We start from the raw sequence: 23,980 nt of genomic DNA on the forward strand, positions 1-23,980 counted from the left end.
TTCTCATAATAGTTTCATTCATAGAAGACACATGATCATCACATGAATTTTACAATAGGAAGCAAATTACTTAATCAAGAGCTAAAAATACAGAAGTCCTGTGATATTTTTAAGTGCAATAAGTACAGACTTCTGGGCTTTTGACAATGCTGACCTGTTTCTCCTAAAATTCCCCAGGAACCACAGTGTAAGTGCTTCATCTTGTGATGAAGAAATCTTGGTACTCCACCTGAAGGACAACAGTGCCCAGTCAAAATGCTTAAAATCACAACCTTGACAAGGTGGATTTAACTGTGCTGCATGTTGAGGTGCAAACTGCTGCATTGCCTCCTAAAGAAAAAAACATACACATGAGAGGCCACATGGAGCTACACCCAGAAAGTTGCTCTTAATTCAGGTGGGATTTCATGTGCTTTCCATTGTCAAAGGAGACTAAAGCATAAAAAGAGAGAAAATCTGCATATCACAGATATTTTGTCATCACTACTGCTGATCACTGTGGGAAAGCATTTTCCAGGGGCAGCAAACCAAGTTTTTTCTCTTAATCAGGTAGGATAGAAGAGCCTGGGAATCTCAACCTTCCCTGCTGCCTTATATATTTTCCCTGTTCAAATGCAGCAGATTTTTTTTTTTTTAATATAAAGCATTCCCCCATTTTAATATAAATTATGCATAATATTTTTCAATACATTATTTAGTAAAGGCATTATTAGATATAGGAAAGTATTACATGCAGTTTCTCTGTCACAGTACTGTAGTCATAACTCTTTGGTTTTCTCTTCAAGTTTTGCTGCTGATGAACTGACTGACCTTGGATAAGCTGTGTAAGTTTACTGAGGCTCTGTATAAACACTAAACAAAGACCTGCTAGACCCAAGAATATTAGAGGCTGTGAGATGCACACAGGTTTTTTCTGTTACTTTGTATATATTTTTCAACTCTGAATTCCACAGAATACACCATTTCAAGAGGACTGCTTTTTCCTGAAGCTTTGTCTAAGAAATTCAGTTTACCTAAAATCTCTTTAGACAGTTGTAAAGTCACAATTCCATGTGAAAGCACCGTGTTGCACATTTTGGCAATTTAATTTTGGCCAGAAGAACAAATCAATACTTTATTTATAATATACACTCAGAGTACATCAAAAAAGGACAGTTTGAATTAAGAGTATAATTCACTGCATGTCCTTGTGCCATTTATGCTATAAATGCTTCGGGGTAGGGATTGTATCTTACTGCTTGTAACAACCAGTTTTATGGGGCATCAGACTTGTTGGATGTCTCTTAGTGCTACTGTAAAATTAAAATGCAGCTGGATTATGAAATTCAGGCTCACAAAAAAAGCCCAAACCAGTTTCACACTAAAAGTTCTTCAAGTTTGGTTGTGGTTTTTTGTTTGTTTGTTTTTAAAGAAGTAACTTTTGTTTATCTACAGGAAATGACTCAAGCCCAACAGTAAAACTCACCCAGATATATGATGAGAAGCTATCACGTTTTTATAAGAGAGAGAATGGATTTTTTCAATCACTAACCTATAGGAAGGGTGAAATATCATGTTTGATTTCAACAGTTTGTAAGTGTGAGTAGCATTTAAAATAATTTCACAGCTGTATCATATATATCCTCTCAGAACAATTAAACACCCTTTTATTCATGTGTATACATTGCTTACTATTGTTTCCTAACAGTTTTTGCTGTAAAATTTCCAAAATATGTAATAGCTAAATTTTGCCAAAAGCTTTATTTCTGTTATCAAGTGAAAACTGAATAATCTGCAAGATGTGACATACACCTAGTTGTCTTTAGGTTGCTACTGTGAGCTTAATTCTTAAATAGTAATCAACACTGACTACAGAGACTACTAACATATTGCCTGCAAAACCAAACCAAACAGGACTGGAATCTCATTTTGCAATTTTATCTAAGCCTATGAAAGTTCATTGAATTCAATATTTTTGATAGACTTCGTCTAGCATTTCCTTTTGCAGCTTGTTGGTCACTAACATACACATCTTGAAATTTGGCTTTAATTTACATTGTATATCTAGACAATATCACTTTCTTATGCTCTTCAGTGTGTTGATAGTGAATCAGACAACTATTTAAAAAATTTAATTAGTTGCCACTACTTTCGGGTCCTGTGAGATTTCGTATCACAGAGTGTAAAAATTATGGCAGCTATGAAACTAAGATTCCACTACCTCACTGCATTTTACGACCTTTCTCAAGGGTCTTGCACACTTCGGTTTTGCTTCTTCCCCTTTTTTTTCTTTTTCTTTTGACAGACTAGTTTCGAGCTCCATCCCACTTCTCCATCTCTAGTTCTTCACTCCGTGCTCTCTTCCTCTGCCTTCTCTGTTCCTGCATATTTTAGTTTTTTGTGGATTTTTTTTTTGCGGGTGATTTTTTTTTTTTTTGACTTGCTTATCTTACAGTTTTGGACGCGGCTGTATAAGTGCCCGTGCCTCCGGAGCAAGCTCTGCTCCATCAGAGCTGTTCTGCCATTCCCTCCTTGGAGACGGTCGATCTCCTGGAGCGGGAGCCGCGGGGGGATGGCCCCGCTGTGCCGAGCGCTCCCTCCGCTTCCCCGTTCCCCCGGGCAGGAGCCGGGAGCGGCCCCGGAGCCCTGCCCAGAGCGGGGCTTCCCGGCGGGACACGGCGCCGAGCGGGCACCGCAGCGCAGCCTTGGGGACGGGATGGGAACGGGGATGGACACGGGGATAGGGATAAGGACAAGGAAAGGGGAAGGGATTTGGCCTGGGATGGAGATGGGGGCGCTGAAGGGAACGCTGACAGGCATGGGGTCGGTCATGGGGATGGGGATAGGGATGGAGACAGAGATGCGGACAGGGATCGGAATGGGGGCGGGCACGGGGACAGGGATGGGGATGGAGACGGAGATGGGGACAGGGATGGGGATGTGGTGGGAACAGGGATGTGGACGGGGATGGTGACGGTGGCGGGAACAGGGATGAGGATGATGACGATGAGTGTGGTGGGGACAGGGATGTGGATGATGATGATGACGGTAGTGGGGACAGGGAAGTGGACGGGGACGGCGGTGGGGCCGGGGATGTGGACAGGGATGGCGGTGGGGACAGGGATGTGAACAGTGACGGCTGTGGGGCCGGGGATGTGGCCGGGGACGGCGGTGGGGCCGGGATGTGGACAGGGACACCGGTGGGGCCGGGATGTCTCCGCCGCCCTTCCCGGTGCCGCTCTCCCCCGCAGCCCCTCCCGCAGCCGGGCGGGGGGCGGGCAGCAGGACAGGGGTGTGGAGCTGCTGACCGAGCGGGTCGATGGGGCCGGCCCGCGGGCGGGGCGGTCGCTCGCTCGCGGGCTCGGGGATGGATTGCGGGTGTCCGGCGCGGGCGGGCGGTGCCGCCGCCGGACGGAGCGCGGGGGGCGCCGGGCCCGGCGCGGCCTCAGGTACCGGGAACGGGAGCGGGGCCGGGAGCGGGCGGGTCCTGCCGCTGCCGGGGGTACCGCGGGCGAGAGGCCCCGCAGGGCTGAGCGGGGCCGAGCTCGGGAGGGAACTTTGTCCCTTCGTGCGGGCGGGGGGGCCGTGCCCGCCCGGGCCGGGGCTGTGCGAGTGCCCCGCGTCCCGCCGCCCCTCGGCCCCGGCCGCCCGTGACAGCGGTGTGGGGAACGCGCTCTCCGCTCCCCGCCCCGGGGGAGCTCCCCTGCGCGGGCCGGGGCTGTGTGGAGGGGTCCCGCTGTCCCCAGAGCGAGCCTGCAGCCGCGGTAGTGCGGGCAGCGCGACCGGGGAAGTGCCGGTGCCCCTGTGCTCGGCCCTGCGGGGCCGCGCCTCCGCTGCCGTGCCCGGGTCTGTGCGCTCGCTGCAGGAAAGACTTCGAGGCGCTGGAGCGCGTCCGGAGAAGGGCAGCGGAGCTGCTGAGGGGCGTGGAGCGCAGGTCCACACTGCAAGCAGTGTCAGAGGGAGCTGAGGGAGTGTAGCCTGGAGTGAAGGAGGCTTTGGGGAGAGCTTGTTGCTCCCTGACAGGAGCCAGGCGGGGTCGAGCTCCCAGCAGCAGTGACAGCACAGGAGCACACAGTGTTAAACTGTGCCGGGGAGGTTCAGGTTGGACATCCGCAAGAATTTCTGTACAGAGGGGGTGGTTAAATAATGAAATGGGCTGCCCCGGGCGTGGTGGAGTTGCCATCCCTGGAGGTGTTTAAGGAAAGCCTGTGCCATGGTCTGGTTGACACGGTGGTGTTTGGTCGTGGGTTGGATTCGATGATCTCAGAGCTCTTTTCCAACCTAACTGATTCAGGGATTCTGAGCTGGCACCACTGTCCTGCCTCGCTGGGGCTGTGAGGGGTACGTGCTTCCCCTGCTTGGGCAGCAGCTCCCTTTCCTTTCCCCCTGTTCTAGTTGTGAGTTTCTAGTCAACCTTCCTCCCCCGAGGTCCCCAGGGCTTGAGCCATGTATCTTTTCTCTTAGGCATTCACTTTTCTCTGAGTGCATTAAGACAACTTACTCATTTCCTTCTCTTTGTTCCTGCTACTTTTCCCCAAAGATATCTGTGGGCAGGAAGGAGACCCCTGCTCACTCCAAGTGCTGTGATTTCGTGGATTTCTACCTTGCCTGGAAGGCTCAGCTTCCAGCTGCCAGGGTGTCTCCCTGCAATCTGCCCTGCTGGTTCTTATCAGGAATCTGTGTCTGTATATCCAGTGACAAAGCACGATATGTTTAGTCCTTGCACTAGACAAGATTAGATCTGCAGCATGTGAAATGGATGTCATTTGTAATCCTTAGCTGATGTTAAATGTGGAGCTACTGGTGGCTGGGATTGCTTTGTACGTGGTGAAGCTTAGAGAGGCCTTGGCAGCTTGACATGGAGTTTTTTCTCCTGGTGTTGTTGGACAGGAATAACAAGGAGGTCAGTGTTGGTTCTGCTTGTCAGCTTGCACTCTGCCGACCTGAAACTGGGGTGTTTCTAACTCCTTCAGTCAGACTTCAAGTCCAGCAGGGTCACAGCCTTGCTGGGGGTGCTGCAGGACTAACTGAGGACTGAGTGCTTGGATAGGCTGGTAGCTGGTAAGGACTCTGAGATATAAAACAGATTAATGCTCTGCACTACTAGTTCTGTATAGGAAGATTTGTTTGAAGAGTTGTTTCCTGAATTTTGAGTAAGTGCTGAATAAGAAGCTTTCATTTCATTCATGAAAGCATTCAAACATTCTTGTTCTTTTTATTCCTTAAATACCCATATCCAGCTGTGCCATGACAGTTTGACAGCATGACTGTTACGTACCACCAGATTCCTAAAACATACCTTTGATTAAGCTAAATTCTCTTATTTTGGTAGTAAAATTAATGTATTTTCTGTGCAGACTTTGGTCTTGTGTAACTTCCTATGCAGATGGGAGCAGTGGTCTCTACTTGCAGAACACAGTACTGATATGGAAGACTTGGTTGCTTTTTTGGATCTTTTGCTTTGCTATGCTCTAAGATTCTACAGGAAATGTTCTCTGAGTAAAAATGACAGGGCTGCAGTGAATGTAATAGTCATGTTGCATAAGGCTCACTTTTCCATCTCTTCTGAATATCCTTGCCTTTGCTGTGATCTCATGGTGCCCTTTGGAGGTTGAGTGGATGTCAGATTTGTGTTAGATTAATGTTGCTTTAATGTAGGCTTACAGATTGTGACATATAAATGTAAATCATTTTACTTTCACATTTTTTTTTTTCTGGTTAAAGTGAAAGCAGGGTCTCTGTTTCTCTTATCTCAAAAGTAATCCAACATGAAACAAGAATCAGCTGATGACAGAACATGTTAAAAGGGGGAGGAGGTTGTATCCCAGAACTTGTAATGTTGGAGCAGCTGGTATAACTGGAAAAACTAAACCCATTTACTTTGCCTGCAAGCCTTATCTTGATATGTTGTCTTTCACATTGTATATGAAATGATCTTGAGTAAATACAAGGAAGAATTTCCAGTTGACTTGCTTGCACCATGGCTTGTGACTGAGATGCTGTTCTGTGGCTTTTGGCATTCTTGCTATGTCCTTTTTTTCTATTTTTTGGTGGTGGAGGGCAGAGACAGGCTGCGTGTTTTCCTCCTGGAGCAGCCAGAACAGCAATACTTCTGTTTTGCAATGATTTGGCAATTCTTTGGCCTATAATGTTCTCTTCCCTAACTGTCAGTGCAGTAAAAGTTAGAGAATTTCACATGATTTTCTCTTCTTGGGTGGAGCTTGTAATGTGGAAATAATCTGCACAAAGAAATATTTGATGCTGTCCCAATAAGCTTGCACATGAAGTATCAATGGTGCAGTTTTATTTCCTGCCCTCAGAAGCTTCTTGTTGCATATTCAGAAGAGGAGAGTTGGACAGGCTGCTGAGCCTGTTGTCTTCAATGCAGTCAGCTGTGTGAATGTGCACTGTAGACTACACAGTGAGACTGCTTTTTATATATTTTGATATCATAAAATGAAGTGGTGGCTCTTCTTACGTGATCTAGGGTACTGGAGTGTTTTAAAATCAAAGTACAGTGTTATGATAAGAAAATTTTTAATGTTTGTTTTTCAGAAGATCTTCATGTAACTGGCTGAAAAATGGTTCTGCAAGATGACAGCACCAACTCTACCAAGACTGTTGGAATGGTAAATAAATTTTAAAAAGGAGACTTTAAAAGTCAGTGTTGTTTGCTGAAAATTGTAATGATATTAAGAAAGGTCTTTTAAATTAATATTCTTTTAAATGTCAGATTTGAGCTTGTATGTTTAAAGTTACACTAGGTGGAAAGCATATTTATTTCCTAATAATGGAAACAAAGGGCAAACATGTTTAAGTTTCTCTTCTATTAATAGAGTAGAATATGATATTTGCTTTTAAACCATAATTTTTATTGCAGTCTCTGTGTCTTCTGGTGGCTTAAATTTATCATAACTTTTTGCACTTGATAAATTAAATGTTCTGTAAGGGTAAAGCCCTACAATAATAATGCCAAGCTTGTGACTGTAATCCCTGGGCCATTCACTTAAGAGTTGGATTTTATGATCCTTGTGGGTTCCTTCCAACTTAAAATATTCTGTGATTTTGTGAGTAATTGCCTTGATGTGCAGGATCTACAGTGAGCATTGTCTTTGTGGAATAGAAGATGGATAATCATGTGCTTTTGTCTAAAAAAATGCATCTTCCAGTTTTTTGGGTCATCTTAAGCAGTTATGATCATGTGGTAAACTGTGGAAAAGGCTTGAACTTGCTGTGTGTAAATGTTGAGTTCAGTGGGGGCTTGTGGGATCCCTCTTAATGAGTTACCTCTTAATCAAAGAGGTGAAAAGCATGAATTTAGCTATTGCTCCCTGTTAACAGTGTACAGACTCTCAGCCATGCTTGACAGGCGATCAAAAGCTAATTTTGGGTAAGCATTTAATTCTGCCCTTGCTGCCACTTCTGTTGAGTATGCTAGTTTGAGACTCCTAAGCATAGTGTGTGACTCCTGTTGATTCAGGATATCCCTAAAACAGAGCTTAGCAACATTTCACATTCATAATAATTATAATAATAAAAATTCCATCACTTCCAGGCAATAAAAGTTATGGTGCTATTTTGTATAATGTTTCTTTTCCTATATAACAGTGGATTTTATTGAATGTGTTTATAGGATCTGAGTTTAAAAATTATAAATAAGTTTTATGTAAGATGGATGTTTTGTTTTAATACAATAATAATGCTGTATCCATTTAAGGAAGGATACTGGGCTTTCACAAGACATAACATGGAGGTGCCTTATCTTTTGAGATTATTTTAAGGTCAACAAGCCTGTATGTTCTTCCATTACCTTCCTAGTTCTAATGTTTAAGTTCTTTCCTTAGGAATGTGCACTGAAGAAATAGTGCCTTTCTCTGCACAGCTTAGAAAATCAGAATTTAACATCAACAGGTTCCTGTTTCTCATGTGAACCTCCTATAGTCAGTTAATAAGGAAGGGGTTGTGTTCTTTGGCATATCAAAAGTAGGTAAGGATCCTGTTTTCTTGCAAGTCAGGGCTGCCCTGCTGGCATGTTTGATGCAGACCAATTCTTAAGGTTTTAGATCTGTATGTCCCCAACACTTAGGACTTGAGCTGCAGAAGACACTTGTAGAACTTGAAATTTTAGACAGCATTTTGCAAAGATAAATGCTTAATATACCTATGCGCATGATGTTTCACACTTTGCTTTTTTTGGTTTTTTTTAGGAGACTATCTTCACTTTGACATGAAGTGTGAAGTTTGTTAGTCACCACTTTTGTTTCTCTTTTACAGTTATTGTGGAAGGTAATATGAGACAAGTCTTGTTCTTGTGTGTTCACTTCTATCAGAGCATATTACCCTCAATGTACAGAAGCCAAACGTAAACGTGTGGAATTGTATTTCATTGCAAGTTTATGAGTACTGTTAATAAGTGGGACAATGTCTAAAACTTCTCAGAGTAGTAGTTTCAATCTGTCTTTGCTTTTTTGCATTTTGTGTGATGTTTTACAGGGTTTTAATTCTGTCCTAAAACTTAGGATTTAGGTTTCAGAAGGCTTTTGAATTTCTCCTGAACTTTACAAGCATTTAAGTATTGCTGCTCGGTAGCGTTTTTAGCCAACTCTTAGCTTGAAGGTGACGGTGCTGCACTTCGTAGTTACCTTTTCTTGTTAAGCTTTTTGTCTTGTTAGGGAAGGATCAAGCAAATGCTAAATTAGGCACACAGAAATGTTAAACAGATACTTGGTAGTCACATGAGAAAGTAATAGCTGCTCTTACTGCAACATATAAAAAATTTCAACTTCCAAGGCATAATTATCGGCTCTTTATTTAGAATTTTAGCATCTACTTATCAAAGTTACAGAAGAAATGGTGTAAAATTCGCATAGACTGAATAACTTTATGTGTAACCTCTTATCTAAGAAGTGCTGGATGTTCCATCATCCTTTACTTTGCTCCTGTTGAAGAATTTTAAAGCAAAGGATTTGTTCAAGCCTAAAGTAGAGAAGCTGAGTACAAGATTAAACAGCTGCAGAACGTGAATGTTATCTGTGCATGATCTCTGTTCACAGAGTGTGCTTTGAAGCAGCCTGTGGTGAGAACAGCAGAGCTGTAGGTGTGAGGGAACATCTGATGTGGAGATGTCCAGTTGATCAGGCTGCTGCCATTCCCTCCTGTCTCCCCAGCTACCTCTCCCCTCCTGCCTGCAGCACAGACCTGGTGGAAGGCTGCAGTCTTTCTGTTTCTAGGAAAATTTCCCACTGTCCATGAGTTGTGCTATAGCCTGACAGGAATGAGATTTCTTCCTTCCAGCTTGTCTGAACTCCTCTATGCCCAGCTTCCACATTAGCTGCATATTATGCAAACACACAAGCAATTTTTAGGCTATATATAATATAACTTCATGTAATGGCTTGTAGGCTTTTAGTCATAATAAAATGAAGGCAAAGTTTATAGAGTATAATATGTAGTATTTGTTAAACCAATTTCTAAAAACTGAAAAAACCTTTAAGCTTTCAAGCTTGAAAACCTTTATGGTAGTTTCTTCAAGTTTAAGATAATACATTTATTTGCTCTCTCTTTGAGAACAAATGTTTTCTCCTTTATTCTGTATCAAGTAGAAACTATAATTCCTTGCTGAGTCTTTCATAACTTTGCCTCTCTCTACTTAAAGATTTCTGCTTTCTTTGTCAGTCCCACCATTTTATCAGAAAAGCAGAGTAATTATCCAGAACTGATGCCCACACATGGAATATATTGGCATAGATGTAGTGGTATAATTATACTTCAGGAACTCTGCCTGTTCATTTTTCTTTTGCAAGAAGCCCTTTGAGAAATGGAGGAAAAAGTGTCAAGATTTGAATATGGCAGAGACTGTATAGAATATGAGTCAATGCAGAAAACAGTGCTGTGATCTCCAGTGTGCTTGTGCATATCTGGGCATTTAAATCCTTAATCTGAGGAACAGGCCACTCTGGAAAAAAGTAATGTACCTTCCTCACTCACTGAGGACATCATTGCACTGTCTCTTTCATAAATCATTTTTCATAAATAATGAAAAGAAAGCAAGTATTTGTATGTTGACACGTGGAAAAAACAAAGTTCAATTTAAATTTATCAGACGATATTAGCAAAGCAGATGACCTCTATTTACTGTGAAAGTCAGAAGCTGCTCTCTAAAGATGACTTAGATTGCAGTTCCTTGAGCAGTTCTCTCAGATGGTGCTTGAGTTTATGGTATACTGTGCCATCTGTAGTTAATGAACTCTTAATAAATAGGTTCTTAAAATATATACATAAATGAAAGTTTATGATAGAAATACTACATACATGTCTGGCTAACATAATGGATTCTAGTACAAGAATGAGCCATCAGTCTTTGTCAATTGTAGTTGAAGCTTTTTAGTAATATAATTGAAAGTTTTCCTAAATTTAGGCCATCCAATGGGCAACTGTAAAGCTGTGTCACAAATCTGAATTCCTTTGCAGTAGCATTAATGAATTTTTGATAGATTTTTCACTAGAATTGGTTTATGCCTATATTTCATAAATTACCAAATAGGTATATAATTTTTTTAATACAACTGTATGTTCAGTCTACTTTTTTAAGTTTGCAATTAATTATTCTGTTTTTTTTCTTGAATCACTTCTTGTTGTAAGGGTTTATAATTTACCCAAATGTTTTCCTATGTCTTCTGAAACATTTGTTGCATGCCTCTAAGTTTAAACATGTTTCTGACATTTGTCACAACACGTTAATCTAATTTATACTGTTTGCAGAACTTGTAGTGTAAATTCCAAATTGTGTTTTACCTACTTATTTCTTGCTTCATTCCTAAAGCAGATGATAAATTTTTGCAAAGTCAAGATTTACTTTCTAATTGTCCCTAATATCTCTGAAAATTTCCTGCCTGATCTGTCGAAGATCTGCTTTTTAACAACACAGCTATGTGTGTCCTTGCATATCAGGTCCTGTTCATATGTATGAAACAGTTGCACAGTGTTTATTTTTTTTTGTGTGTCACTGTAAGCTTTTGTGTTTTATTTCTGTGTCCCCCTTGCCCAGGTTCCAAATGGTGTGGGTTTTTATCATGAACCGGATGAGCTCCCAGAGCAGCTCATCTGCTCAGCGCAGGCGAATGGCTCTAGGAATTGTCATTCTCCTCCTGGTTGATGTCATCTGGGTGGCCTCTTCAGAACTCACTTCTGTGAGTATTGTTCCACACATTTTAAAGAGAAAATGAATGAGAAAATGCAGCAGAAACATAGTTATCAAACACTTGGTGTTTCACCAGCCTGAATCCACTAAATCTTACAGATAATTTCAATTCAGTGCCTGTTTCTTTTGAAGCAGAAGGTGTTACTGACGGCTTTAAAATTAAACAGCATAAGCTCATCACTGTGTACTGCAATCAGGGAGTTCATTTTGTTATTGCTGTATTGATTAAAATGCCCATATGGTTCCCAAAAATTTGTAAATGAGCTGTAACGTGGCTGGCTGATTGTGTGGTGAATTGTAGTTCAGAACATCCAGAAATTCAGGATGAAGGGGCTCAAGTCATAGAGTTAAACCCTGTAATTTCATCTAGTTCATATATTATCTATATTGAAACTGTCATGGTATTTATTTCATGTTAAGTTTTAGGACTTAAACCAGAGCTTTAGCAATGGAAATGAAGTTTTTAATAAATTCCTAAATTCAGTTTTTTGAACTGGCATTATGTTGTATATCAATTCTGAAACTACGTATATACAAGTGTTTATCCTTATAATGTGATTTTAATAAAATATTTTTTGGAATGAGCTGGTGGAGTCACTTTTGATACTGAAATGTTATTTAGCCAAAGTAATCCTCTCTAATTTATGATTAATGTTATTGCTTATAAAAGTGGTCTTCAATTTAGAAAATATTTGTATGTAAATGTATTTTCAGTGCTATTTGAATTTAGTAGCATATAAATGTGTTGCTTAGTGAGATACAAGTAACAAGTAGTTTTCCTTCTGTGTCATTGTTTCTTACAAAAACTCTCCTTTTTGTTGGCATTGGAGATAGTTTGGGAGAAGGTTCCCTCAAAACACGTAGGGCCACTTGGTTCCTTTGGTCATCCATGCCAATACTCACAACTCTGGTATTTTGGGAACCAGACTGTTCTGGACTGTATATTTACACCTGATCATTCATTTTGTGAACTTTTACCTATTTGTTAATTTTGGATACTGCAATTATTTTCTTTTCACAGTATGTTTTTACAAGGTACAACAAACCCTTTTTCAGTACATTTGCAAAAACATCCATGTTTGTTCTGTACCTCTTGGGATTTATTGTTTGGAAGCCATGGAGGCAGCAATGTACTCGTGGGTTTCGTGGAAGGCATGCAGCTTTTGTAAGTATTATAACTCTGTAGATGTTGTGATATTTGTCTAAGTTTGTACAGAAAAAAACCCTTAAAATAGAGACTAGAGAAGAGCAAAGGTTGCATATTTGACACATAAACTGAATCATGCCACAGGAAGACATGGCAGCCATAACAGTTGTCATGTGAAAGGATGAGGGCAAGAAAAAGCAATTTGAGATGTGTAAGGAGTTGTAAGAAATGCTCTGCTGGGCCAGACCATTGGTCCCTTCAGCCTGGTTTTGTATCCTGGGCAATTGCAGAGGATAATTCCTCTTAACAAGAGCTAATGGAAGTCACTGTTGGCTCTTGGTTCCCTTTAACTCCCCCAACATCTGCAACCAATGGAATCAGAACTTGAACTTTGTAGCTGTTTTTTAGCACTGACTCTTTTTGTCTCTGGCACAACTATGAACTCTTTGCTGACTGCTTTGAGGGGCTTAAAGTTACATTTAGTAAGGGTGGTAGAATTATGTTTTTGTTATTGTTAATGTTGTTTTATATGGCTTTTATGTATGAATGACCTTCTGATGCCCATTCCAGAGTCAGGCATAGTTAGAACCTAAAATTGTTGTTATATGACAGAAATACTGGGTTTTTTTCCAAGAGATGCTGGGAAGAGCAGTTGTTCTGTGCCAGTGTTTCAAGATGCTGAACAGCAGCACTCAGGAAGCAGGAAGGCATTTGGCCTGATACCACATAAAAAAAAACCCAGAAAATGTTGTCCAAGAACATGCTGCTAATCAACATGTCTTTATAGAAAATAGCTTATGTGAAAGAAACTGACTTAAATTTTCTGGATATGTTAGACTTCACTGATAGTGACAGTTGCAGGCATAACATATTTAAAGTGTTACATGACTTTTATCTGATTTTTTTTTTAAGGAAAGACAAAGCACAAAGAACAACTGAAAAAATATCTTTTAAAAATTCTTGAGTTAAACACATAGAGTGTTTAAAGTTGACTGATATCTTGATACAAATTTTCCTAGATCAGCCTTTAATACCAAGTGTTTGTTTGTAATATGGCATATGTTAGACTTGATGTTGTTCAGAATCTTCATAAGATAATTTGGGAATAAACAGAACTTAGTTTCTTTGCTGACAATAATGAAATACGAACTGGAAAGCAATGAGTAAGAGTGCCCGGTCTGTCACATGTTGTGTGTGGCACTCATGACACTGCTACTGGAATCCCATTATTTTTCCCTTTCAAAAGAACAGTGCACACAGTGTTGTAATATGCTGTTAGAAAATTCCTTTCCCCTTCAAGGGGAAAATATTAAATAAATATTTAAAATATATTAAATAAATATAGGTTAAATATTCAAGTCTGTAATTATCGCAAGTGCCTTTAAAGTGTCTTGTGTTTATTAGTCTGGACAACACACCCATTTATATGGTTTTAGTTCAGTGGTTGCTTGGAGAAACACTCACACCTTACTTTTAAGTTCTCTTCCCCATTAGAGGCTTTCTTTAATAGGTTTGCTACCATCATGGTAGAACAGCAAGCTGCAGGTCAGGGAATATGAGTTTGGTAAGGTGCAGAAAGGAGGAGGGAAAGGAACTTTGCCTCAATAAAATGAAGAAGCATCTTGTTGTTAACAGATGCACAATCATTTAGTGGTCATTGTGTCCCTAAGACTGAATTTTGCAGGTTTTCTGTACCTAAGACCCTTATCCTGCATTCATACCTGGGTAGTTGAATTCAGTGGGGTTCAAGAGGTACAAGGAAGTACTGAAATTTACTGAACTTGTAAGCCCTCTTGGTATTGAGGTGGAGGGCTGAGAGGAGAGAGGGAATTGTGACAGAATGATGGAAAAAGTAATAAAAAACCTTACTCTTCAAAAATTTCAGTTAATAACAACTTTGCCTTGGTAGTTTATTACATGAAAATTTCTGTAATTAGTTTGCAGATGCTGAAGGTTATTTTGCTGCTTGTACAACAGATACCACTGTGAACAGTTCTCTGGTAAGTGCCTTAATTTGTAAAGGTCGATGCTTTACAATAACGTGGCACAACTGTCTTCACTTCCTGTTTATAAAATATGGCAGTTTTAAATGCAATAGGTTTTGTCAAAGGGGATTGGTAACTTACATGCTTATATGTTACTAATAAGTACTGCAAATAATGGTATTGCTTACTCTAAGAAATGTGGATTCTCAGCTCAATAAAGCACTTAATTGAATGCTTCTGTAGTAGTTTGTCAAAGAAATGTTATCTTCTACAGAGAAAACCTTTACATAGTCAACTCAGTACCAAGTCTGTAATAGAGTAGGGGAAGGAATTGAGTATTGCAAATTACTGTATGGGTATTTTATACAGAATTACTTGAAGAGACATTTTTTTCAGATGTATTCTTCATTTAATTTTTTGGGAATTTTAAACTTTTTCTATCTGTGCTTAAGAATAAAATCTTCTTGACCTTTTCTGTTCATTAAGACCACGTGACTCTAGAAAATTGGGCAATTTTGCATTAATTTAAACATCCACCAAAGTTTTTATTCTTAACAAGCCTAATGAAAATCCAGCTACCAGATCTTTTTAATGACTTTACTTTTACAGTTTATCAATTTAATCTAAACAAGTAGCTTAAAACTTTTCTTGTTAGCAGAAGTTTTAGTTGCTTGAAATACTTGTAAAGTGCCTTATGTATTGTAGATATTTCTCAAAGTTTTTTGATATTTAGGTCTAGGGAAGAAAATAAGGGCTTTTAGGGTCATGGAAAGAAAATGAGTACATGACTTTTTCTACATACATTCTGTATTTCATTTTTCTAATTTCAACAGAAGCTATAGCTAATAAAATATCTGTAATATTGATGACTTATTTTGTAATTTTAAATCAGTAGGCTGGCCATAAGTTTTGTGTTCATGAGGATGCACACAAAAGGGTACAGTTCTCTTTTAGTAATGTGCTTTACCAATATTTGTAACATACAGTATGCGTGAATCTACATGAATTTACAAGTTTATCCACTGTGTGCAGACCTGCTTTAAGTCTGATTCTCTTGCTATTCACCAAGTTTTTCTTTATTTAGTTTTCTAATTCGCTAAATAAATTCTACTGGTAATAATTTAAATATCCTGCTTAACTATATTTTTACTTATACTGATTCATTGCAGAGTGAACCTTTATATGTTCCTGTAAAGTTTCATGATTTGCCAACTGAAAAAAATGGCAGTAATAGTAGTGATGCAGAGAAAAGTGAGTAAAGCCTTTTGGAATGCTGTAATGTTAGCTCTTTGGTGAAGGAGTTAACTTTCCTTTCTGTTTTGTATAACTGCTGTCATGTTGCAGGATGTGCTTCCCCTTCCTCCCCTCTTTTTTTTTTTTTTTTTTTTTTCCTTTTTCTCCTTTCTGAAATCTCTTATTGCATGAATTGCAGTCTCATATATTTACTTTCAGGTAGAGAAAACATAGGCCTGTCGTTCAGTTTACCTTTCTTGGTCACTACAGATGCAGCCTATGTTTATCTCAAGGGACCAACTGGGTTCAGTACTTGTGATTCTTTCCTTCTGGGCTTGTAAGACCAGCAGCAGTGGGTCAGCCTCTGGAAAAACAAGCTATTGTCCTTTTTAGAGCAGGAGCAAAGCAGTCAAAGTAAGAATTTTAACAGTCTATGTGCATTCTGGTTTTATTTAAGCCTCACTATCTTGTGATAGTACTTGAAACAGACCTCACTGTCCCAGACAATTTTGGAAAGGTTGCCTTCAGAACATCCAGTTAGCCAATCCTCAGCAAAAGAGTTCCTGCTTATCAAAGGGAAGCTCTCTTCATTTCTCCATGGCACACATTAGGAACCACTTTGGTAGGCTCTGCTTCCTGTGCAACATCACTTCAGAATTGTTCCAGCTGCAGCTTTCCCTTTACTTTTTTTTTAGGAAATTAGGTATTGTTTTGCATTCATTTAAGCTGATATTTGCCTGTAGTGTTTAGTGTAATGTTTTCTTTATGGAGGAAGCTAATGATACTAGAATAACCTTCTAAATAAAACCTGATCCTGATTTGCAAGATGAGTTAGAGAGTGGATTTCAAAGAGCAAGTGACTCTATGGTCTTTGCTAAGCTCTGAGGTCTGTTGGAATTTATTCTTCTATATGAAACATTGTCCTTGCAGTTAGGTATAATTGTGTGCAGGTGTTGGCTGTTTGGCTGTTGGACAATTAAAGAAAATCTTATATATATAGTGTTTTTTTAAGGTGGAATAATTCCTGTCTAGAACTGTGTTGTTACTTTTTGTTGATATTTTTGACAGGGAGCAGGGGTGGAGCTTTTCAGTGAGTTTTTCCTGTTGGACAACTTACTGATTGAAAACAGTAATTGTGCTTTGTCTTATTAGTGGCCTCCTGAATAGCAAAATATTAGTTTAATAAATCATGATGGCATGTCTTCTAATTGGATAAGAACCTGTTATATGTGCAGTACTTTAATCAATGGTGTGTTACAATATCATCGTTTTATTTGCATATTGTGTTGGCTCCAAAACTGTAATTATAGTATGAATATTTTTCTTTTTAAATTTTTTTTTCTGTTTTTTCTGCCTCTCAAGCACCCAAGAAGCCTCGTGTGAGGTTCAGTAACATCATGGAGATCCGGCAGCTGCCATCAAGCCATGCTTTGGAGGCAAAGCTGTCCCGCATGTCATATCCAACAGTGAAGGAGCAGGAATCCATCTTAAAAACTGTGGGAAAACTCACTGCAAGCCAAGTAGCAAAAATTAGCTTTTTCTTTTGCTTCGTGGTATGTGCTCCATTCTTTCAGAAAACCTGAGTAAAGATGCATTTAAAACTTACATAATAATAGTGAATAAGTATTGAGATGACTTGTATTCTTTAAACCTTATTTTATAAATGTACTATAAGAAGTAAAATTTTCCTTGTGCAAGATTTAATTACGGATCTGCTGGTACACGCTGTTGCTGCATCGTGCCTCAATTCTGGAGGGAGTGAGAGATTCCAGTGGCAGGATTTTTGAGACAGAAAAATGTAGAGGGCAGATCAGTGATACCTTGTCTAGAAGCACCTTTACTGATACTGCCAAATGGATTCTGTGCAGTGTGGACTCATCATGGCTTTTCCTCAGGAAGTAGAGCTATTTAAGCATTATTGTTATTGTTATCATCAACAATAATAATACAACTGATGGTTGTACCAGAAAATAGTGGTGTAACTTTTTCTGGGATAGTGTCTTCATGTCTAAATCCTGTTTATTCTGTTCATGGATGCTACTGGCATGTTACATGTATTTCTTCTTGGACTTTATGAATCTTTCTACATAAGACTAAAGAGTGGTTACTTCCCTTAGAATATATCTGAGATCTTACTAGTGACATCTCAATCAAGAAGTGAGAAAACATTTTTGCCATTTTATTCCTTTGTGGAGGAATTAAGAAGTATTTTTTAGGCACTGAATGTAAGAGATGCTTCTTTTTAACAGTGGAGATGTGTGCTGGTTTTAAGTACTCTAAAAAAACCTCATTAGGCTGTCTAATGTCACATCCATTAATGAAATTTTTTGCAGCCCTTGTGCAGTTATCACCTTGAAGCACTCCAAAACAAATTAAAAGTACCTTTAGTTACTACAGACTAGCTATTATAATGTCATTTTAATTCTTTTTAAGTTCTGAAGTATGGTATTTCATTATTAAACATGTGGTTGGATGTTGGTTGGTTGAATGTGGTTGGTTTGAGGCAATTCTAAGTTTGCTGCTGTGTTTTAATGTGCCTTCCACTTTAATAGAAGTTAGAAGTCTTTTTAAGCTAAAAATCTAGTTCTGAAAATGGAGGATTTGTTTGGTTTTTTTTTAAAGTAGAATTTTATTGCACTGAGAAACTTAAGCTGTGTTACCCATATAATAACAAAATTATTTTTCTTTTTCCCCAGTGGTTCTTGGCAAATTTCTCATACCAAGAAGCTCTGTCAGATACGCAAGTTGCCATAGTTAATATCTTGTCATCAACCTCTGGTAAGTTTTATTTACACCACCAGATGTGTGTTACAAGGCTGTTTATAACATAGAAATCTTATTACAATGGATCAGTGTAACATTTTTACCTGTGGATTTGACCTAAAGGCATTGAATATGTGTGTTTAGAAAATTCATTTTGTATTTGCAGAGGTTTTTAAAGTACCTTCATATTTCTGCTTTATGTGTGTGCACTTTTGCAGCTACATCTGTACATTAAAGAAATATATTTGGAGTATAATAGCTTTGAAGCTGTGTAGTTTTCTGAGCAAAATACTGGCAAAACTTAGTTGTATAAACTCCTCTGAATTTCTCTTGCAGGGCTTTTTACTTTAATCTTAGCTGCAGTCTTTCCCAGTAACAGTGGAGATCGGTTTACCCTGTCCAAATTATTAGCTGTTATTTTAAGGTAAGATAATGGGAGGGAACATTTGCTTCAAAATTCCCTGGTACAGTGAGAGGACAACTGTACCTGCTGTAGCTGTGCTATCTGTGACAATAAATGATACCCATCACTTTTTAAAAATCCTTATTTCACAGATGAATTGCACAACTGAATTAAGGATTCTTAAATGCTTTATATCATGAACCATTTCCAAATCTCATTCTCCTGTAGAAAATTAGATTAATTTCTGTTGGAAATAGATGAACTTATTTTCTTGCTGTTTATTTGTGGTTTGTTTTATTTTTGTGTAATGGTGAAAAAGTTTGACACTCATTGTTGTCAGCCTGTTCCATTAAATGCCTTGTGCATTGTTCTGGGAAGTTAAAAGTGGGGTTGGTTGGTTTTAACTTGGGATCATGCGTTAGCAGTTGAGAACTCCTTCTGACTTTCCAGAAGTTGGTTTTGGTTAACTAAAAATGCCTAAAGATAGAACTATATTTGTTTTTCTCTTTCTTTTATCTGTTTTTATAAAGAAATTCCTGAGTTCAAGCAATGTTTTGCATTTCTTCTTTTTTTTTGCTAGCATTGGTGGTGTGGTACTTGTTAACCTTTCTGGATCTGAAAAATCCGCTGGAAAAGATACAATAGGTATTTACTTATGGGTTTTAATCCTGGAATATGTAGTGATCAGTACCATCTTCTGACAGTACTAAGTAGTCATGTAGCAAGCTCGATATCTCTTATTCATGTAACATTTCAAACAATCTGGCTTTTTAATTTCAACTTCTAAAATTTGCCATTTATGATAATTTTCCACCCTCTGTGTATATTGGGAAAGTATTTATATTGTAGAGCTTTCTCCATTTTCCCATGTTTTTCATTTAGTAATGGATTCTGTAATCAACAGAGGTTTAGGAGAGTTGATCCTACTGTGCATAACATGTTTGGCATATCTCAAGGGAGTATTTTTTCCATTTTTCCAGGTTCCATTTGGTCTCTTGTAGGAGCAATGCTGTATGCTGTCTACATAGTCATGATAAAAAGGAAAGTAGATAGAGAAGATAAACTTGACATACCAATGTTCTTTGGTAAGACCAAAAGTAACTCTATTGAAAGTTTTAATTCAATGTGTGATTATATGATATGCTTTCAGGCACTGAACTCTTGAGTAGCAAAGGGGCTTAGAAAAGCCAAGGAAGTAAAGAAAGCCTCTTACTCCCATGGTTATGAGTCCTTTAGAGACTGCTTGTGTGAATTTTTTCTTGTTTAGAGCCTTAACAAGAAGAACTTCCCTGTAGGTATGCAGACAGCACCACTGACTTAATGAAATTCCTAAGTTTCATTTTCTTTTAAATTTCAAACCTGTAAATATCTGATGCAAATTTAGTTTGTGAATTTCAGGTTGAATTTCTTACATTTGTTTCCTTTGAAAGATTTAAAATATTACTTCATGGCTGCTTTTCTATATGCATATTGTCAAAATAGCTGATTTTAGCTGAGATTTTGGTTATGTTGAAGAAAATTTATTATGATGTACTTAATACTGTTTTTATATCCAGGTTTTGTAGGACTGTTTAATCTGTTGCTGCTGTGGCCAGGGTTCTTCCTGCTTCACTATACTGGGTTTGAAGCATTTGAGTTTCCCAATAAACTGATATGGATGTGCATTGTCATAAACGGCCTTATTGGAACAGTTTTGTCAGAGTTCCTCTGGCTGTGGTATGTACTCTATACACTGAATATATTTCACATGAATTATCTTTCCTATGTTGAGATGTAAAATTGTCTAGGTTGGGCTTTGTGCCCTTTTCTTTTTCCTTTTTTTCCTGTCTGCATGTGCAATTTTAGCCTTGTGTCACAATGTCCTGTTAAGACAACAACTAACTTTAAAAAGTAGCTGATGTGTGCTTGTAGTAATTAAAATCCTGTGTGCTTAGCTTATTGCAGAATTAACATTTGAGACAAAAAGACTTTGTGCTACAGAGTTGCAGTAGCAAAAGAGTATGAATTCTGTTGTAACAGTTCTGTGGCAATACTGCAACAAAAGATCAAGGTGGAGTAGATGGAGTTCCACAAAAACCTTTTGGTTTTTTTAGGGGGTATGAATTTTTGTTTGTTTTTTCAAGTCTAAGGTTATGTATGAATTTTAATACTTTTTTGTTTATTGGCAAACTTTTGTACCAGTCCTAGGTATAAATGCATTGTAGCATATGTTTCTTTGCAATTGAACTTGTTTGTTGATAGAATATTTTTGTGATGTTAATGCCATCCTGAAAGATTAAACTGCTGCTCAGTATCAGTGTCAGTTTAAGTGTAATTTTAATGTAGGCAAAATAACAAACAAATACATAAACCCCCCAAACCTCTAACATTGTCTCTTGTCCCAAAATCAAGTATTAGCATAGGGTTAAGTACATGGGTGTGCACAGACCTTTTTACTTACATGATATTTGTTTAATTACTCAGAATGATGTCCCAGTCAATTTAAGAGCAAGTTTTACTTCCAGTTCCTTTTCCCTAGAGTTTTGGACTGGGACTAATTACAGAGTTTGTGCTGATATCATTCTTTACCAGTCCAGTGTGCCACTAGTATAGTCTTCTTTACTTTTTTTGGAACTAAGTAATATCATTTAACCTACTTGTTTACTCCACCCAAGCACATATTACCAACTAAATAATGTAGGGATAGATATGACTTTGTTTTGTTTTTTTTTTAACCTGCTTATAAATTTTTATGGGATTCTGTACCATTTATGCATTTACATTTTTCTGTGGAGAGTTTGCTTGTAATTCAGAAGCAGTATCTTATGCTCTAGAGACTCAGGGTATGGAAACAAAATGCAGATTTTTCTAGATGAAGTTAGTACATGTGAAATAGGGAAATTTCCATCATCTCAAAAAATTGATATGGGAATTAAACTGCAACCCAGAAGACATCCATTCCCTAGTTAAGAATTCTATGCACTTTCACAGATTTATGATGGAGTGTGATGGTGTGAGTTAATTTTTGATTATTAAACACTAACTAACAGTTCATCAAATGTCTTCCTCTGATGTATTACTTTGGTTGTCTTTTAAGTAAGGCCTCATTATTATAATTATTATTTATTGTCATTAAACTGTATAATTCTTATGATTTTATTGTCTTTTAGGGGCTGCTTTCTTACCTCATCACTGATAGGCACACTTGCCCTAAGCCTTACAATACCTCTGTCCATAATAGCTGACATGTGCATGCAAAAGGTAAGGTACTACTAAGTTTTGCTAATTGCTTACAGAATTTCTTCTAATTAAATTCTTTTAGGCTTGTATTTGTTTCATTGGTACAATAAATTAGTCAAGTTTTGCACTTGGAATGTTTCCAGCCAAAAAGAGGCTTTGCTGTCCAATGCTTTTGCAAGCAAATTGTAAATTGTAATGAGCACCTCTGGACTTCTGAAACTTTGTGCATGTAAAGATGAAGTAAAAAAAAACCAAACACAACTTGTATTTAGCGTTTGCTTCATGTCAGTGTGGATTTTGGAAAATAAGTGAGAAAAATAAAAGGATAAATATAAGAAAAGTCAAAAAGAGTCAGACCCTAATTAAATACTTTTGTAATGAACATGTGATAGGCAGTATATTTTGTGTTAGTCTTACCTGCATATTCCAGCATGGAAATAAAGCAAACACTGCAGTGGTTCCAACAATAATAAAACTTTTGTTGGTAAGACAGTTGTATTTGTATTGGTCTTAAAGTATCCACAATACACATTTGAGACATAAATTGTTATGGGATGGTAAATAACTTGTGGTAACTAAATGAAACAAGGAATAAAACATCTGTAGACTCCTCCCCCAAAATCCACTTTCATGAGGTCAATACATGTGAGCTAATGCTGGTAGTAAAAAATAAGAATTTTATATGTAGGTTTGTGTGTCAGTACACATTTTAGATATACACAGATGTGTGGGTGTGTGCAAATACATTGGTAGAGGTGTATATATATAGTTACATATATCAATGTATGGAAATTTTAGGTTTTCTTCTGAAGTGATTCATCTAAACTTTCATCTGGGATGCTCTGAAAAATGGACTATACTTTTCTGATTCCCAGTAAACAGTCTAATCTCTAGACTGTTTATTCTGAATAAACACAGAGTCCAGATCTTGTAAAATTAATTTATTCTTCATATACTAATGCAATGTGGAGGCATTTCAAATAGCAGAAACATCTCCCAAGCTCTGTTGGATGACTTTCAGCTGACATTGGTAACAAAAGGGCAGATTACTTTAACTCACGTTGTGGGAAGTAAATCCTTTCTGTCTTACATTTTAGAAAATAAATTACTAGTATTAGAAGCACAAGTGAGGGACCCTGATTAAAGGCAAAGTGCTGCAGACTTTGAGGATTTTTGCACAGGTGTATTTGTTTAAGTCTGTCTCTGTTGTACAGACATTGGACTATCCTAAGCCAAGCCCTGTGCTTGCTGAAGTCTCAGGTTCTCAGGTGTCCACATCTCAGATAATCTGACAGAAATTTCAGCTGCCCTGCCTCTGGCCAGCCTTGTTTTAATTAAAGAACCCTGCACAAGAATGCCACTGGCATGGCTAATAATCATGGAATCCTAGAATGTGCTGAGTTGGAATGGGACCCATCAGGATCACCCAGTGCAACTCCTGGCCCTGCACAGGACGCCCCAAGAATCACACCATGTAGTGTAAAGATTAAAATACAAATACATTCAGCCTTCATATGACTGTCAAATGGGATGGTAGTTATACAATGTTCATAATTACTAACTTTCTGGGTATTTATTTTTCTTTAATTTTCTAACATAAATCTGAATCTTAGGAAATTGCAACCAGGTTTGTAATGACTAAATCCTTTTGGCAACTTAAGTGTTCTGAATTCCGTTAGAAATCAATTGGGAAACAGGGCTTAACAATTGCAGTTGAGATCTTTGAGGAGGATCATCAGTGCCAGGTGCCAAAGCTGAATCTGTGTTCTCCAGAGTCTTCAGTTCTGGATCTTTTCTCCACACGGGGGGGCTGTGCCCACGGCTCATGGCTCTGTCATCCTGAGAGGCAGGTCCCAGGCTCTTCCTGTCCTTGTGTCCTTGGTTTGGAGTTACAGAGCCATGGAATGGTTTGGGTTGGAATGGGCTTTAAAGATCATTGCTTTCCAACCCATGGAATGTCTAGGAGACTTTCTCCTTGGTACCAGAAACACAACTAAAAACCTAAACCTGAGACTATTTGAAAATAGCAGTCTTCATTCAGCTCCCAGTGC

At 38.5% G+C, this 23,980-nt stretch overlaps 1 protein-coding gene across 2 annotated transcripts in view; it reads left to right on the forward strand.

Moving 5' to 3' along the window:
- Positions 1-3,372: 3,372 nt before the first annotated feature.
- Positions 3,373-23,980, forward strand: part of SLC35F5 (solute carrier family 35 member F5) — a 30,114-nt gene continuing 9,506 nt past the window's right edge. Inside the window, exons 1-14 of one of the 2 annotated variants that reach the window (XM_041404330.1) lie at positions 3,373-3,428; positions 6,535-6,608; positions 8,187-8,265; positions 11,027-11,168; positions 12,201-12,344; positions 14,264-14,326; positions 15,481-15,562; positions 16,907-17,097; positions 18,241-18,322; positions 18,644-18,731; positions 19,291-19,355; positions 19,691-19,795; positions 20,267-20,426; positions 21,860-21,950. In XM_041404330.1, coding sequence (XP_041260264.1) covers positions 11,034-11,168; positions 12,201-12,344; positions 14,264-14,326; positions 15,481-15,562; positions 16,907-17,097; positions 18,241-18,322; positions 18,644-18,731; positions 19,291-19,355; positions 19,691-19,795; positions 20,267-20,426; positions 21,860-21,950 — 1,206 coding nt within the window. In that variant the 5' untranslated portion in view covers positions 3,373-3,428; positions 6,535-6,608; positions 8,187-8,265; positions 11,027-11,033. Of the gene's footprint in view, positions 3,429-3,467; positions 4,081-6,534; positions 6,609-8,186; positions 8,266-11,026; positions 11,169-12,200; positions 12,345-14,263; positions 14,327-15,480; positions 15,563-16,906; positions 17,098-18,240; positions 18,323-18,643; positions 18,732-19,290; positions 19,356-19,690; positions 19,796-20,266; positions 20,427-21,859; positions 21,951-23,980 lie in introns of those variants that run through there. The other variant, XM_041404340.1, reaches the window with a different exon arrangement.

Source organism: Onychostruthus taczanowskii, unplaced genomic scaffold (assembly GCF_017590055.1).
Source record: "Onychostruthus taczanowskii isolate IOZ18803 unplaced genomic scaffold, ASM1759005v1 scaffold10, whole genome shotgun sequence".
NCBI lineage: Eukaryota > Metazoa > Chordata > Aves > Passeriformes > Passeridae > Onychostruthus > Onychostruthus taczanowskii.